The sequence below is a fragment of the Macaca nemestrina genome, chromosome 11 (assembly GCF_043159975.1).
Source record: "Macaca nemestrina isolate mMacNem1 chromosome 11, mMacNem.hap1, whole genome shotgun sequence".
In the NCBI taxonomy this organism is placed as follows: Eukaryota; Metazoa; Chordata; class Mammalia; order Primates; family Cercopithecidae; genus Macaca; species Macaca nemestrina.
In genome coordinates, this window is record NC_092135.1 from 6213671 (window position 1) to 6230160 (window position 16490).

The window sequence follows — 16490 nt, forward strand, 5'->3', positions numbered from 1 at the left end:
TTCCTGGGCAAGGACTGCAGTTCTACAAAACATGTGGCCCTGGGGAGGAGAGGGTAGCTGAACAGTTAGTTGCAACCAACATAGACGGTTGATAATCCCATCTTGCAGGGGTGAGCAAAAGCCACCACCGGGACTTTAATAGGACTTTATTTCTATGACCATCCTTTAGAGATCCCTCCTTACTTCACCCATTGCTAATTCCAGCTCCATCTGTTTGGTCCCCTCCCCATTCCTAGGAGACCTCCCCGTTCATTCTCACTTTTTCAGGCTAGCCATATCCTACTGGTTTCTTCCAGGCTCTACTCTGACTATGCATATGGTGCTATTCCTGGAAAGGATCCTCATTATTTTTCAGTTCACCTGTAAGAAGAGGAGACTAAGATCCCATTGGCCATGTGCCTAACTTTGCACAGCTTGGGTGCAACCCACCGGAGATTCATACATAGTCCTCCCATCTTCCTTGCCATGACTTTCCTTTGGCATGGCTGCTCAGAATGACCCTCCTCTGTTCTCAGGCAACTTACATTCTAGAGGAGAGAGCTAGGACAGAAAATTTGATAAGTAAATACATTGTATTGGAACTTAAGTGCTGAGAGAAAAAAAATAATGCAGGCAAGGATAAGAGGGAGTGTAGGGTTGAAGTCAAGGAAATAGATTGTTCTATTAAATAAGCTGATCAGACACGGCCTCAATGAGAATGACCTCTTGAATCATTTGAGTCCAGAAGGAAGTACAAGAACTGGACATGTATATACATAAAGAATAGCATTCTAGGCAAAGCAGTGAGTCCAAGTGCTCTGCAAATAGCAAGGAGGCCAGAGTGGCACAGCTAACGTTCCAGAGGGCATATAATTAGATGAGGTTAGTGAAGCAACCAGAAAGGGAGCAGGGGTGTCAGATCATGGAGATCCTTATAAGCCACTGGAAGACCTTTGACTTTTTCTATGTAAGAGAAAGGAAACCATTGACAGGGTTTGGACAGAAGAATGCCAGAGTCTGACTATTCCTTCACCAGGATCACTCTGACTGCTGTGTTGAGGATAGACAGCTGAAAAAACCTAAAGAGAAGCAGGGAGATGTCAATCAAAAGGCAACTGTAAACAGTGATAATCCAAGCAAAGGACAAGGGTGGCTTGCGGAAAGGTAGCTGCTAATGATCCACGAGATGCAGCATGTAAGAGAAAGAGAGATGAAAGGAGAACACCACAATTTTGAGATTGTGTACTTGAAAAATGAAGCTGCCACTAACTGGGATATGCTTTTGGGGATGAGGTCATTGTTTCAGAGGAGCTTCCTAATAAGTCAATTTTAACTATTTACTTAAATATTCCGATGCCTAACAGACATTCCTATAGATATGCCCAGTAGGTTGTTGGTATAAGGTCTGGAATCCAGGGACAGGATTAGTGTTAGATACACATTCAGGACTGATTAATTGGCATGTACATGAAATTTAAAGATGTGAGATTGAATGAGATGAGTATGGAGTGAGTATAGATCAAAAGCAGAAGTTGGAGTCCTTGGGTGTTCTGATGGCTAGAGTTTTGAGAGATGATGGGAAACCAACAAAAGAGACAAGAGGGAGCAACTAACACAGGCAAAAGGATCAACAGGCGAGAGTTGTATCCTGCAAGCAATAAAGACTCAGGTCAATTGCAAGAACAGGAAGGAATCCTGATGTCAGTTGCCAGTGAGAGGAGAAGGAAAGATAACACTGAGACATGACCACCAGATTTTGCAAGGTAAGCACACTGATGCCTTAAGAAGTACAATTTTGCTGAAGCACAGAGACAAAACCTTTTCAGTGTGGGTATAAGAAAAAGGTAGGGAAAATTTGAAGAACAAACATATAAACAACATTTCCAAAAATATGGGCAAGAAAATGACAAAGAGAATGGAACACTATAAGAAGTCAGATAAGAGAAAGGTTTCCTCTCTTTATCCAGAGATATGCTGGCTTGTTTGCTTGTTTAGCTATTGTCATTGTATACTAGTTCTTAATGCATGTAATAATTATTTGTTTTATGCTTTGGGGAGTCATTCAGTAGAGCTGGAACAAATGATGAAACAGAGGGAGGAAGGAGAATTCTGGAGTGATTTTCTTCAGTAGGATATCAGATCTGGCCCACAGGTAGTCAGGTCAGGCCTTAGCTAGAACCATGAACTATTCCGGAGGGAGAGAGAGTGCAAACACAGATGTGGTAGGTACGTAACGTGCTCTTGAGAATGTGCAGATACTCTCTTCTGAATGTTACATTTTTACAAGAAATAAGAAAGCAAAGTCATCTGCTGAGAGTTAAGACAAACTGGCAATTGTTAGCAGTATAAGTAAAGAGGAGAGAGTGTAAAATGGTCAACCGGGAGAACAGGAGAACAGACAGATTAAAAAACATGGAGTGATTGCTGGGCAGATGCAAGGGCTTGCTGAGGGTCATGATTCTAAAGGGGATGATCTGGGCTCTGTCTATTCTCTGTTGAGCTCTGCCATCATCTGCTGCTGGCCCTTTATATGGAGCTCACTGAGATCTCATGGGGTGCCTCCCACACAACACGCTTTCAGACAGCTTTAGCCTGCGCTCACACGGACCCTCTTCCTGAGCACTCGCCTCCATGTGGCCAACTTCTACTCATCTTCAAGACTCAGCTTACTCCTAATTTGCTCCAGGGAGTAAGTACTGATACCCAGGTGGGATCAGCGCCCTCTTAAGTATCACCTGTGCATTCTTCCTCCACAACCCTTCCCACAGCCTGTGATGATTTCCTCTTTGCCCATGCATCTTCCTCACTTTAATGCAGCCCAGGGGTTGGCAAATCTGAGCAGACATTAGTATCACCTGCTGCTTTCCCCTCTTCCATAGCCTCTAATTTAGTAGATCTAGTGTGGAACCCAAGAATCTGCATTTCTGTTTGTTTGCTTGTTTGTTTGTTTTTTGAGATGGTGTCACTCTCTCTCCCGGGCTGGAGTGCAGTGGAGGGATCTCTGCTCACTGCAACCTCCACCTCCCGGGTTCAAGCGATTCTCCTACCTCAGCCTCCCCAGTAGCTGGGATTACAGGTGTGTGCCACCACACCTGGCTAATTTTTGTATTTTTAGTAGAGACGGGGTTTTGCCATGTTGGCCAGGCTGGTCTTGAACTCCTGACCTTGTGATCCACCTGCCTCATCCTCCCAAAGTGCTGGGATTACAGGCGTGAGACACCACACTTGGCCCAAGAATCTGCATTTCTAACAGGGTCCCAAGTGATGCTGATACTTGTGGGACATGGAAAGCACATCTTGAGAACCACTATCCTAGTTCTTCCAAGTCTGGGGGCAAGTGTGATTTGTAACTATGTTTCCAGCACTAGGAACTACACTGGTATCGGGTAGAAGCTTAGAAAAGTTTGAGAGAGTAGCCAAGGCACATTGGCTGATACAGGAGAAAGTAAGGAAGGTACCTGAATGGTAAGCTCTCTTCCCTCTCGGTTAATCTTCAAGTGGTGCATCCTTCTGTTAGCAAAGTTATCTGCATCAATGGTGAATACATGGGTTTCTTCCTTGTTTAGGTGATAGCGAACCTGTAAGCTTCCTTGAAAGAAAAAAATATTAGAAATTAGAATTTAAAGCAACACCTATAAAATGCAAAGACATGATCAGATTGTCTTTTAATTGACTATTAGGGCCCCAGGTCTTAATCCTTCCATTATTCAATTTTTAAAAATATATTACGTATGTTTATCAGGGTCCCTACAGAAAATTCTGAGGAGAGCTGCAAAATTAATGAGAGAGAGAGAGAGAGAGAGAGAGAGAGAGAGAGAGAGAGAGAGAAAGAGAGTACGTGGTGCTATGGCAAACTAAAATGACAAATGACAGTTTAGAAAATAAAACATCTATTTGGTAATTGGATCATGAAACTTTAATAAGGTAGAGTTAAGATCTTTTCTACTTTCTCTTCAATTCCTACCACTTCCTATAACTCTCTTTCTTCCTAATTGCTGTCTCCCTTTTATATCTAAGGACTGGAAGGAGAATCAGTCCTGTTATCACCCATTGATGTATAATGCTCATGATGGGAGTGTGGCCAGGTTAGGGCCAGGTTAGGACACCCTGCCTCACTTTAACCCTTTAGGGTCCTTTAACCCTCTTAACCCTTTCCAGCCCATTAAAACATTTTATTAGGATTAGGATTGTGTTTTTCAAACAGCTGTTAGCTATTCCTTGTTGGTTAGGAAATCCATTTACTGGGTCTCAATCAGCATTTCTTACAAAAAGAAGCAGAATTTAGCTATATGAGACACCCAGGAGACATATTAAAAATGAAGTGTATCATTTGTGTGTGTATGCGTGTGTGTGTGTGTGTGTGAGAGAGAGAGAGAGACAGAGAGAGAGAGAGAGAGAGAGAGAGAATATTAGCTCACAAAGCAAAACGGCCACTTGGGAGAGATTTGTTAAGGGACACAAAATTACAGCTAGATGGAAGGAATAAGTTCTAGTGTTCTATGGCACTGTAGGATGACTAGAGTTAACAAAAGTATATTGTACATTGTTTCAGATAGCTAGAAGGAGAATATTAAATGTTCCCAAAACAAACGATAAATGTGTGAGATGATGGATGTGCTAACTACCCTCATCTGATCACTATATATATATATATATATATACACACACACACATTGCTATGTACCATATAAATATATACAAGTATTATATTATATGTCAATTAAAAATAAACTTCAAAAAATGTTTGAAAGACACTCTATATTTAAAAATTGCCATAGGGGCAATAAGTTGTTGAGCAGCTACTTTATCTCAGATACTGCACACTTTTTCTCATTTGATCCTTTCCCCAGAGTCACTGGCTGTGAGTTGAGCCAAGTGGCCAAACTACACGCTGCTTGCTGTCCTTTTCTGTCTGTAGGCGTCATCTAGTTGGAAGTCACTGGAGTCCCACACACCAAATGGCAGGAGCTCTTCCCTTGGACATATATGGGAACGGAAAATAATTGGAACTGAGGAGCAATGTCATAAGCTGATGGCCACTGGGGAGAAAGGAATGTCTGCTAAAATTTGAGCTGAGAACAGCTGAAGTAACTCTTTCTTCTCATCCCCTCAAAGTTTCTCATATCCCCCCCGCAAAAAAAGAAAAAAAAAAAAACAACCTCCCTGAACGTCCTCAGCCTTCCCATCTTTCCCAGGCTGCCAATCCCAGTAAGGCAGGAGGGTTGTGAGTAACCACCATGTCCCTGACTGATCCCCAGTCCTCACCCAAGTATTTGAATACTTTTGTGGGAAGAGGGCAGGGACTGTTTCAAACATAAGTTGCTACTCATAGAATTTCAGAATACGTGCATGTGATACAAATGCTTGTAAAATAACATAGGGAAGAACAGAAAAAATGTAGTTTGGGGCTATGAGGTCATTGCCTAACACAGTGGGCCAGAAGGAGAAGCTCTCTATACCTGATACTGGTTTTCCTGGTTCATTCTTTCTCTGTGGTTCTGACCATTGCAGATTTCCGGATATTATTATTTTTGTTATTTTACTACTTAGAAAGTAATGGCTGCTCCTAACAGCAACATATTTTGCGCAGACAGGAGCTGTTGGGGGCGGGTCACTGTGCAGATCATGGGCAAGTTACCCCTCCTGCCTGTGGCAGGGAAAGGGCCATCTCATGCACTAGTGGGCTGCTGGGCAGCGTGCTCTTCCACACTTTTCTAATTCTAAGAATCTGTGTGTCTTAACATTTAATTCGACCTCATAGAACAAACCAGTGTGCAATAATTATGTGCCAGGCATAATGATCAACCCCACATTCCTTAAGGCTGTCGAACTCTCTTAACATCTCACTGTTCTGGTAATTCATATTCACACACACACACACACACACACACACACACACACACACACACACACACACATTCTTTACATATTTTTCCATTTTTGATAACACTCTCATTTTATACATGTTTACTGGCATCCCTCTTGACACCATTCCTCTTAGGAACTAGTAATCTCAGCAGTGATCCTATCTACTAAAGTGTTCTGAAGCTTCCCCCAATAGCCAAGTTTGTGCTAAAACAAACAAATGAAAACCAAACAAAATACCTCAACTAGTTCTTCCAAAGTCTTACAAATACTTCTCTCGCCTTCTTAGGAGTTTTGATGCAATCAATGCCTCTTAAAGTATCCCTCCACCCGCTAATGTGATGTTCTGAAACCTCCCACTAACTCATTTTCACGTGACTCTTGGGGAACTCACTCCGTGACTTTTCAAAGTAAGTTTGACACCATGAAAGGCTAATTCCCGGAAGGGATGGGGGTCAGAGCTGGGGGCTCATTATCATCTCCCTGAGCATCTTCTTCAGTGGCTTGGTTAGGGAGCTATGAGGCATTTCTACCTCTCCAGTTGTGCACTCCAGTGGTTCAGATCACCATCAGCTTCTTGCCTGGCATTGCCATGTCTGCTTGTCTCTGGAGAATCCTGGGCCCAGAGTTATTCCCGCTGTCCTCAGGCCTTCCTCTACCCCCTCTGCTTGCTTCATCTGTGAGCTTCCATTTCCTCCCTGGAGTTTTCTGTCCCCATCCCCTTTCATTAGGTTGACAGCAATGATAGACATTGCAAGTTTATAATTCCACAGACAGTGAATGGACAGAGGGAAGGTGCTGTCCCTAAGTCTAATAAAGCAAAGAATGAATTGAATGTTCTGGCCATGAGTGTGATGCAATTACTCTGACACACTGTAATGCATTTATTTTCCATTTGGTATCATTTTCTTGTTGTTTATATATTAACATTGCTACACTGTAAAGGACACACACCATTTTTTGTGCATATAAACAGAGATAAGATGTTCACAACGTGGAAATTAACAATAAAACAGATTTGAGCCTTAGCTTAAAATAAAACTTAGTCTAAAGATAAAACTGGACTGGGTGCAGTGGCTCACGCCTGTAGTCCCAGCACTTTGGGAGGCCGAGGTGGGCAGATCACATGAGGTCAGGAGTTTGAGACCAGCCTGGCCAACATGGCAAAACCCCATCTCTACAGAAAATACAAAAATTAGTTGGGCATGGTGGCACATGCCTGTAATCCCAGCTACTTGGGAGACTGAGGCAGGAGAATCGCTTGAACCTGGGAGGTAGAGGTTGCAGTGAGTGGAGATTGTGCCACTGCACTACAGCCCGGGTGAAAGAGCAAGACTCTGTCTCAAAAACTAATAATAATAAAATAAAATAAATAAAAATAAAACTAATTTGAGCCTTAGTTGCTTCCGGAATAAACATATGTGTAAAGAAATAAACTTTTGTCACTAGCAAGTACCCTATAAAAGTTTTAAAGGTCCTATCAATGTTGGAGCACTCAAGTTAGATCTAGCTGCTGCTGCTGCTGCTTCTTCTTCTTCTTCTTCTTCTTCTTCTTCTTCTTCTTCTTCTTCTTCTTCTTCTTCTTCTTCTTCTTCTTCTTCTCCTCCTCCTCCTCCTCCTCCTCCTCCTCCTCCTCCCCCCTCGTATTCAGGCAAAATCATCATCATTTTTATATTTATTTATTTTTGAGATGGAGTCTTGCTCTGTCACCCTGGCTGGAGTGCAGTGGCGCAATCTTGGCTCACTGCAACCTCCGTCTCCTGGGTTCAAGTGATTCTCCTGCCTCCGCTCCTCAAGTAGCTGGGATTACAGGCTTGCACCACTACACCCAGCTATCGTTTTTTTTGTTTTTTTTTTTTTGTTTTTTTTTGTTTTTTTGTATTTTTAGTAGAGATGGGGTTTCATCATCTTGGTGAGGCTGGTCTTGAACTCTTGACCTCAGATGATCTGCCCCTCTCAGCCTCCCAAAGTGCTGAGACTACAGACGTGAACCACCATGCCTGGTCAGCATCATTATTTTTAGAAATAAACAACAGATATTATAAATGTTGTTTTTCTAAAAAAAATGATAAATCTGTATTTTAAAAAGTACTTAAACACATGATAAAGAATCCTCTTAAAAAAGCCGACGGTTTATCAAACCCTGATAAGATCCCTTTTCACTTACTAGACATCATTACACTCCTTGGCTTAGCACAGGTATTCCATCATGATTGAGCACCTACTCAACACTCCACTTTCATCTAGAATGCTTTTTCTCTTTAATTTTCTTCATTTTACTGGTGAAAAAACAGAGCTGCTGGGAAGTAAATAACTTTTCCTGTTCTCAGTAAATGAGGAGGTCAGATTTAAAAACTAAATCCAGCTGGTTCCAAAGATTATGAGTTTCCCAAGGGCCACAACAGCCCATGGTGATCACCCTTGCCCAGAATGCCCTTCTCATTAGGTCGATTCTCTCATTCTTCAGAATTCATCATAAGTTTCCCTCTCCTAAGAAGTCCTCCCTGGCCTCTGTAAGCTGCCCATAACTGATCCAATAGGCCCTACCATCTTTATTCTAACATGTACTGTGTTGGGTTGCCTAACATGTACTGTGAGTTACTTGCCTAACTCACACAAATCAATAAACTCCTTGGGAGCCAGGACATATCTCATTCCTTCTTGGGTTCCCAGTGCCTGGCCCATGGTGAGTACCCAGTAAATTTAGAAAGAAGGGAAAAGAAAGAAAGAAACAATGGAAGAAAGGGAGAAAGAAAGGAGAGAAGGAAGGAAGGAAGGAAGGAAGGAAGGAAGGAAGGAAGGAAGGAAGGAAGGAAGGAAGGAAGGGAGGGAGGGAGGGAGGGAGGGAGGGAGGGAGGGAGGGAAGGAGGAAATAATTGAATAATTTGGTGAGACTTAGAAATTTTTAATATCTAAAAAATAATTTGTCTGGAACAGTACAACTCTTAGTAGTACTTATTTTCATTAAGTCCAGAGACACTTGTTCTTAGACACTGTCTCACCTAGAGTGTGTTATCCTTGAGTTGGGTGTATATGTTTGTGTGTGTGTGTGTGTGTGTGTGTGTGTGTGTGTGTGTGTTTTAATGAAGTCTCACTCTTGTTGCCCAGGCTGGAGTGCAGTGGTGCGATCTCAGCTCACTGTAACCTCTGCCTCCCAGGTTCAAGCAATTCTCCTGCCTCAGCCTCCTGAATACAGGCGCTTGCCACCATGCCCATATAACTATTCATTTTTTTTTTTTTTTGAGCAGTCTCTGCATTGGTTTAGCCTCCTTCCCACCTGCATCTGAGGCTGTAACATCTCAGAAAATGTACTCAGGTTTGGGATCCCACCAACTGCCTGGAACCTACTGACCGTTGCCTGTGTTTAGGGTTCCATCTCTTTTCCATGTATCTGAGATTGCCTTATATGCTGAGTCCAGTAGTTTTCAAATTTGTTTCCAATTGGAACACTTTATTCAAATGATGTGGACAGTGAAGGCTAGTACAGAAAAGAAAAAAATGTAGAGCTGCACGAGTTGAAGTGGGAGGGGTGCTTAGGGGGAGCCTCACTGTCTCTCTCCCATCATCCCATCTCCACCCCACAACTTCGTTTGGCCTACATAATGCCTTGGTCTCCAAGGAGTACAGTGGAAACCATTTGCCCCTTCGGAGAGAGCCCAGCCTACTGGGATTTGGTCACAGATCCCCAGGGCAGCTTTTTGTATCACTCATGTGAGCCCCATGAGCCACAGCCCAGAAACCAGTGCCTCCCTGCAGGTCTGACCCCTAGGACCTCATGCTCTAAGTATTCAGAGGTCAGATCTGACAAGCTTGCCTTGGATATTTGGCCAGGCTTTACGTTGATCAATGTTAGAGTCTGTATACATCTAAGTAGACATAACTGGCTTCAAGAAAGAACCTCGTGTGGAATAGATACTACACTCCTCCTGAAGTAGGGTATGTTGGACCTATTTCAAAGCAGCTCTAATATTCAGCCAAGGATCACCCAGTACCTTGTGACAAGACATTTTATTATTATTTATATCCTACTTGAAAGTCAGCAACACATGATGGGGGGATGATGGACTAGGAACTCAGGGTCTAAAAGTCCAAATAAAATGCTCAGCATCACTAAAGATCAGGGAAATGCAAGTCAAAACCACACTGCCATATTACCTTACTCCTGCGAGAATGGCCATAATCAAAAAATCAAAAAATAATAGATGATGGCATGAATGCAGTGAAAAGGGAAAACTTCTACACTGCTGGTAGGAATGTAAACTAGTACAACAATTATAGAAAACTGTGTGTATATTCCTTAAAGAAGTAAAAGTAGAACTACCATTTGATCCAGCAATCCCACTTCTTGATATCTACAGAGGAAAATAAGTCATTAAACAAGAAAGATACTTGCACACGTATGTTTATAGCAGTGCAATTTGCAATTGAAAAAATATGGAACCAGCCCAAATGCCCATCAATCAACTAGTAGACTAAGAAATTGTGGGGTGTGTGTGTGTGTATAGATATATATTATTTATCAACTAGTAGATCAATTGTATATATACACATATGCCTGTATATATATACACACACAAACACACACCCCACAATGTCTTTATTTTATACACACACACACACACACATACACACACACACACACACACAACATGGACTATTACTCAGACATAAGAAGGAACAAATAAATGGCATTTGCAGCAACATGGATGGAACTGGAGACTCTTATTCTAAGTGAAGTAACTCAGGAATGGAAAACCAAACATTGTAAGTTCTCACTCTTAAGTGGGAGCTAAGCTATGAGGATGCAAAGGCATGAGAATGATGCAATGGACTTTGGGGACTCAGGGGTAAGGGTGAAAGAGGGGTGATAGACAAAAGACTATAAATTGGGTTCAGTGTATACTGCTTGGGTGATGGGTGCACCAAAATCTCAGAAATCACCACTAAATAACTTATTCATGTAACCAAATACCAACTGTTCCCCAAAAACCTATGAAAATAAACAATTTGAAAAATAAAATAAAATAAAATTAATTAAAAAGTTCAAATATCTAATTCAGTATCTTGACCTGGGACTTAGGGTAAATACTCTCGTACGTTGGTTGTACAAGAACATAATTTTTATGTTTTACCATTTCTCATCATTCTACTCTTCCTACTCTAATCTGTTTTCCACAAATATGAATATTATGACACATATTTGGCCATGTGACTCTAGCGCGCCTAAAAAAAACCAGGGCGGCTGGGCACGGTGGCTCATGCCTGCAATCCCAGCACTTTGGGAGGCTGAGGTGGGCAGATCACTTGAGGTCAGGAGTTCAAGAACAGCCTGACCAACATGGCGAAACCCTGCCTCTACTGAAAATATAAAAATTAGCCAGGCATGGTGGCATATGCCTGTAATCTCATCTACTTGGAAGGCTGAGACAGGATAATTGCTTAAACCTGGGAGGTGGAGGTTTCAGTGAGCCAAGATCATGCCATTACACTCCAGCTTGGGTGACAAGAGCAAAACTCTGTCTAAAAAAAAAAAAAAAAAAAAAAAAAAAAAAAAATCCAAGGCTTTCTAATTCTATATGAGAAATTCCAACTTCTTACCATGACATTGAATGTCCTTTTCTTACCTTTCTGACTTTATTATATATGTATTGTTCATATCTTAGTCACACACCTGAACACTCATTATACCCCCAGATGCTTTTCCTTGCCTCTGCACATTGTTTTGTTTTTGTTTTATTTTGTTTCTGTTTTCCCCTTAGCTGAAAACACCCACCTGTCTCCTAATACGTCTGGCAAGCTCCTCCTCATTATTTAAGACCAAGTCCATGTGACCCAGGTCCCCACTTGCCCCAAAGACTAATAACATCTTTCTTTTCACCATATTGCCACTCTGGTCACTTTGAATACAAATCTCAAATTATCAAGACTCTTTTGTCTTTCTCATCCTCTTGAATCTAAGCTCCCCTAGGAGAAATTGTTGCTTATTCATCTTCGTGTCTACAGAGAATAACATGGGACATGTTATCTTGAATCTCCAGAAGACATTTGTTGAATAAAATAGCCACTATGGAGAATGTTATCACCACTTCATCCAAATTATAAACTAACATTTATTCAATGCCTGCTGGTGTAAGACACTAGAGAAACAAATGGCTATAATGCTATAGTTCTATCTTCAAAGACTTTATAATCTAGTTGAAGAAGACAAAAGCAACAGTCACAGTGGCTGATCTGATGTGCCTACTTTGTATTAGGCACCTAAACGTGGTACTAAAGGTAGGTTTTTCATAAAATCCTCAGATCAAAAAATGGAATGTTACAGAAGTATAAAAACTCCACAAGTAAAACTGTAATGAGAATATCAATAATTAAATGGGATTTAAACTGAGGAGGAGTACAGATGTATATAAAGTATGTGCCCTTTTCACTATGTCATGCTACCTCAAAAGAGATGTGTGGCAGCGTAAAAGGATGGGTGGATGGATAGAGGAATGAACGTATCAGCAGAGGGAAAGGGAGAAGCTTTGATCAGTGCTACAGAATACATGTTTTCTGAATTCAAAATCAATAAGCAGTTATAAGGGTTGAGGTACATCCACACGAAAGTTCACTGCAGCACTATTCACAATAGCAAAGACATGGAATCATCACAAATGCCCACCAATGACAAATTGGATAAAGTAAATACAGTATATAGACACCATGAAATACCATGCAGTCATAAAAAAGAATGAGATCATGTCTTTTGTGGGAACAGCGATGGAGCTGGAAGCCATTATCCTTAGCAAACAAATGCAGGAACAGAAAACCAAATACCTCATGTTCTCACTTACAAGTAGGAACTAAATGATGAGAACTCATGGACACAAAGAGGAGAACAAAAGATGCCAGGGTCTACATGAGGATGCAGGATAGGAGGAGGGAGAGGATCAAGAAAACAACTATTGAATACAAGGCTTAGTACCTGGGTGACAAAATAATCTATACAACAAACCTCCCTGACATGAGTTTAACTGTGTAACAAACTTCAACATAAACCCCAGAATCTAAAATAAAAGTTAAAAAAATGTGTGGAGGTAATCAGAAAGAGTTTGTCTGAGAAGGTTTGCAGAAGCAAGAGAGAACTTAGTTTGGAAAACAAAGAGTGATACACTACTAGTTATGATGTAAACAGAGCAATGTAGCTGTATCTTACCACATGTGAAGCTGTAGAACTGTAAGGCAGTGGAGCTGATTTACACAACCAACCTCATCATTTTGAAAAGTAGGGAAACTGTGACCCCACAAAAGGAATGGGAACTTGGAAAGAAATGGTAAAGAAAGAGACCACACTGGCAAGGAATGCCAAGGAAAGTTTACCTGTTTCTGTAAACAGCGATTCCATTAACAGCTGAAAACAAATGTGTGACACAAAGTGATATTTAACAATGTTAGAATGCAAGAGAAAGAAATAAAGGGCATTCAGTTAGGAAAGGATGAAGTCAAATTGTCCCTGTTTGCAGATGACATGATTGTATATTTAGAAAACCCCATCATCTCAGCCCAAAATCTCCTTAAGTGGATAAGCAACTTCAGCAAAGTCTCAGGATACAAAATCAATGTGCAAAAATCAAAAAGCATTCCTATACACCAATAACAGACAAACAGAGAGCCAAATCATGAGTGAACTCCCATTCAAATTACTACAAAGATAATAAAATACCTAGGAATCCAACTTACAAGGGATGTGAAGGACCTCTTCAAGGAGAACTAGAAACCACTGCTCAACAAAATAAAAGAGGACCCAAACAAATGGAAGAACATTACATGCTCATGGATAGGAAGAATCAATATCGTGAAAATGACCATACTGCCCAAGGTATTTTATAGATTCAATGCCATCCCCATCAAGCTATCAATAACTTTCTTCATAGAATTGGATAAAACTACTTTAAAGTTCATATGGAACCAAAAAAGGGTCCGTATTGCCAAGACAATCCTAAGCAAAAACAACAAAGCTGGAGGCATCACGCTACCTGACTTCAAACTACACTACAAGGCTACAGTAACCAAAACAGCATGGTGCTCATACCAAAACAGAGATATAGACCAATGGAACAGACAGAGGCCTCAGAAATAACACCACACATCTACAACCATCTGATCTTTGACAAACCTGACAAAAACAAGAAATGGGGAAAGGATTCCCTATTTAATAAATGATGCTGGGAAAATTGGCTAACCATATGTAGAAAGCTGAAACTGGATCCTTTCCTTACTCCTTACACGAAAATTAATTCAAGATAGATTAAAGACTTAAATGTTAGACCTAAACCCATAAAAACCCTAGAAGAAAACCTAGGCAATACCATTCAGGACATACACACGGGCAAAGACTTTCTGACTAAAACACCAAAAGCAATGACAACAAAATCCAAAATAGACAAACGGGATCTAATTAAACTAAAGAGTTTTTGCACAACAAAAGTAACTATCATCAGAGTAAACAGGCGACCTACAGGATGGGAGAAAATTTTTGCAATCTACCCATCTGACAAAGGGCTAATATCCAGAATCTACAAAGAACTTAAATTTACAAGAAAAAATCAAACAACCCCATCAAAAAATGAGCAAAGGATATGAACAGACACTTCTCAAAAGAAGACATTTATGCAGCTAACAGACACATGAAAAAATGCTAATCATCACTGGTCATCAGAGAAATGCAAATCAAAACCACAATGAGATACCATCTCAACCCAGTTAGAATGGCAATCATTAAAAAGTCAGGAAACAACAGGTGCTGGAGAGGATGTGGAGAAATAGGAAAATTTTCAAACTGTTGGTGGGAGCGTAAACTAGCTCAACCATTATGGAAGACAGTGTGGTGATTCCTCAAGGATCTAGAGCTAGAAATACCATTTGACCCAGTGATCCCATTACTGGGTATATAACCAGAGGATTATAAATCATGCTACTATAAAGACACATGCACACATTTGTTTATTGTGGCACTATTCACAATAGCAAAGACTTGGACCAACCCCAAATCCATTAATGATAGACTGGATTAAGAAAATGTGGCACATATACACCATGTCATACTATGCAGCCATAAAAAAGGATGAGTTCATGTCCTTTATAGGGACATGGATGAAGCTGGAAATCATCATTATGAGCAAACTATCACAAGGACAGAAAACCAAACACCACATGTTCTCACTCATAGGTGGGAACTGTACAACGAGAACACTTGTACACAGGGCAGGAAACATCACACACTGGGGCCTGTCATGGGGTGAGGGAATGGGAGAGGGGTAGCATTAGGAGAAATACCTAATGTAAACGATGAGTTAATGGTTGCAGCAAACCAACATGGCACATGTATACATATGTAACAAACCTGCACATTGTGCATACATACCCTAGAACTTAAAAGTATAATAATTAAAAAAAAAGAATGTTAGCCTGGGTGCTAACACTACAATGTACGTGTAAGAGCTAAAGGGAAAGACACAAAGCACTATGGACCTCACATCATCAAAGGGACGACTGACCCAGACTCTGGACCACCACTGAGGGATAAGAGTTTGCTCTCATTCTCCCTTTACTATGGCATTGCTAGTTTCTTGCTTTACCACTTCTTTGAAAGAGCAGACTCTTCTCCATATTGATTCCTTTCCATTCCACATCAGTTCATGTCAATCCCAGACTTAGACAGCTTCCTATGCATCTTTCGGTTTCTACTAACCAGATTGTCCTCACCAAACAGCTACCCTTTTAGTTTTTACCACCCCACATAATGGCACCCCTCTGCACGGGCTGCTCAGGTTAAAATTCTAGGAGCCATACTTCTTTCTTTTGTTTCATTTTCCTAACCAGAACCCCATACACATGCCCCACACCAAGTCATCAACAGCCCTCTGGTCTCTGCTAAATACATCTTGCATCTTTGCACTTCTTTCACTGTCTGCGACCATGCCCCAAGGCAGTCCATCACCATCTGTCACTTGGACAACTACAACACATCTGAATTTGTCTCCCAGATTCCAGTCTCACCTCCTTGTTCTCCCACAGCCATCCATTCTCTACATAGCAGTCAAAAATAAGCATTTACACTATAAACCAGATGCCACTACTTAAAATGTGTAATGGTTCTCCAGTGCACTTAGAATAAAATCCAAATTCTTTGACATGGCCTGCAAGAAACTATATCAAATTCCCCTGTACCTCTTTGGTCTCATTTCATTCCACACTTGCCCTCACCCACTAAGCTCCAACTACTACTGACCTACTTTATGTTCCCCTAATGTGCCAGCTTACTCCTGCTTTGGGGACTTTATTCCTGCTGTTCTCTGTACCTGGAATGCTCCTGTTACAGATCTGTGCCAGGAAGCCCCTCCTTATTCACATCTTAGGTCCCATGAGATCCACACAATAATGTCTCCATATCCACACACACCCACTTCAGCACCTCCATCTAACTGTTTTCCAAGCTGTCAGTCATAATTGATTAGTGCATCATGGAATCAATATCAGACTTCAATATTTGTTAGTACTAATAATTGCAAACCCTCCATAATTGCAACTATAGGAATTTAATTTTCTGACTACAATCTCTTGCCTTTCTAATTCCCTTCCTCTAATGCCAGGACTCCTCCAATACT

General features: G+C 41.0%; 1 protein-coding gene across 2 annotated transcripts in view; it reads right to left on the bottom strand.

Moving 5' to 3' along the window:
- LOC105492445 (contactin associated protein family member 5) overlaps positions 1 to 16490 on the bottom strand; it is a 909336-nt gene that overhangs the window by 57900 nt on the left and 834946 nt on the right. For both annotated transcript variants that reach the window (XM_071072554.1, XM_071072553.1), the window contains exon 20: positions 3438 to 3568. In XM_071072554.1, coding sequence (XP_070928655.1) covers positions 3438 to 3568 — 131 coding nt within the window. The remainder of the gene's footprint in view (positions 1 to 3437; positions 3569 to 16490) is intronic.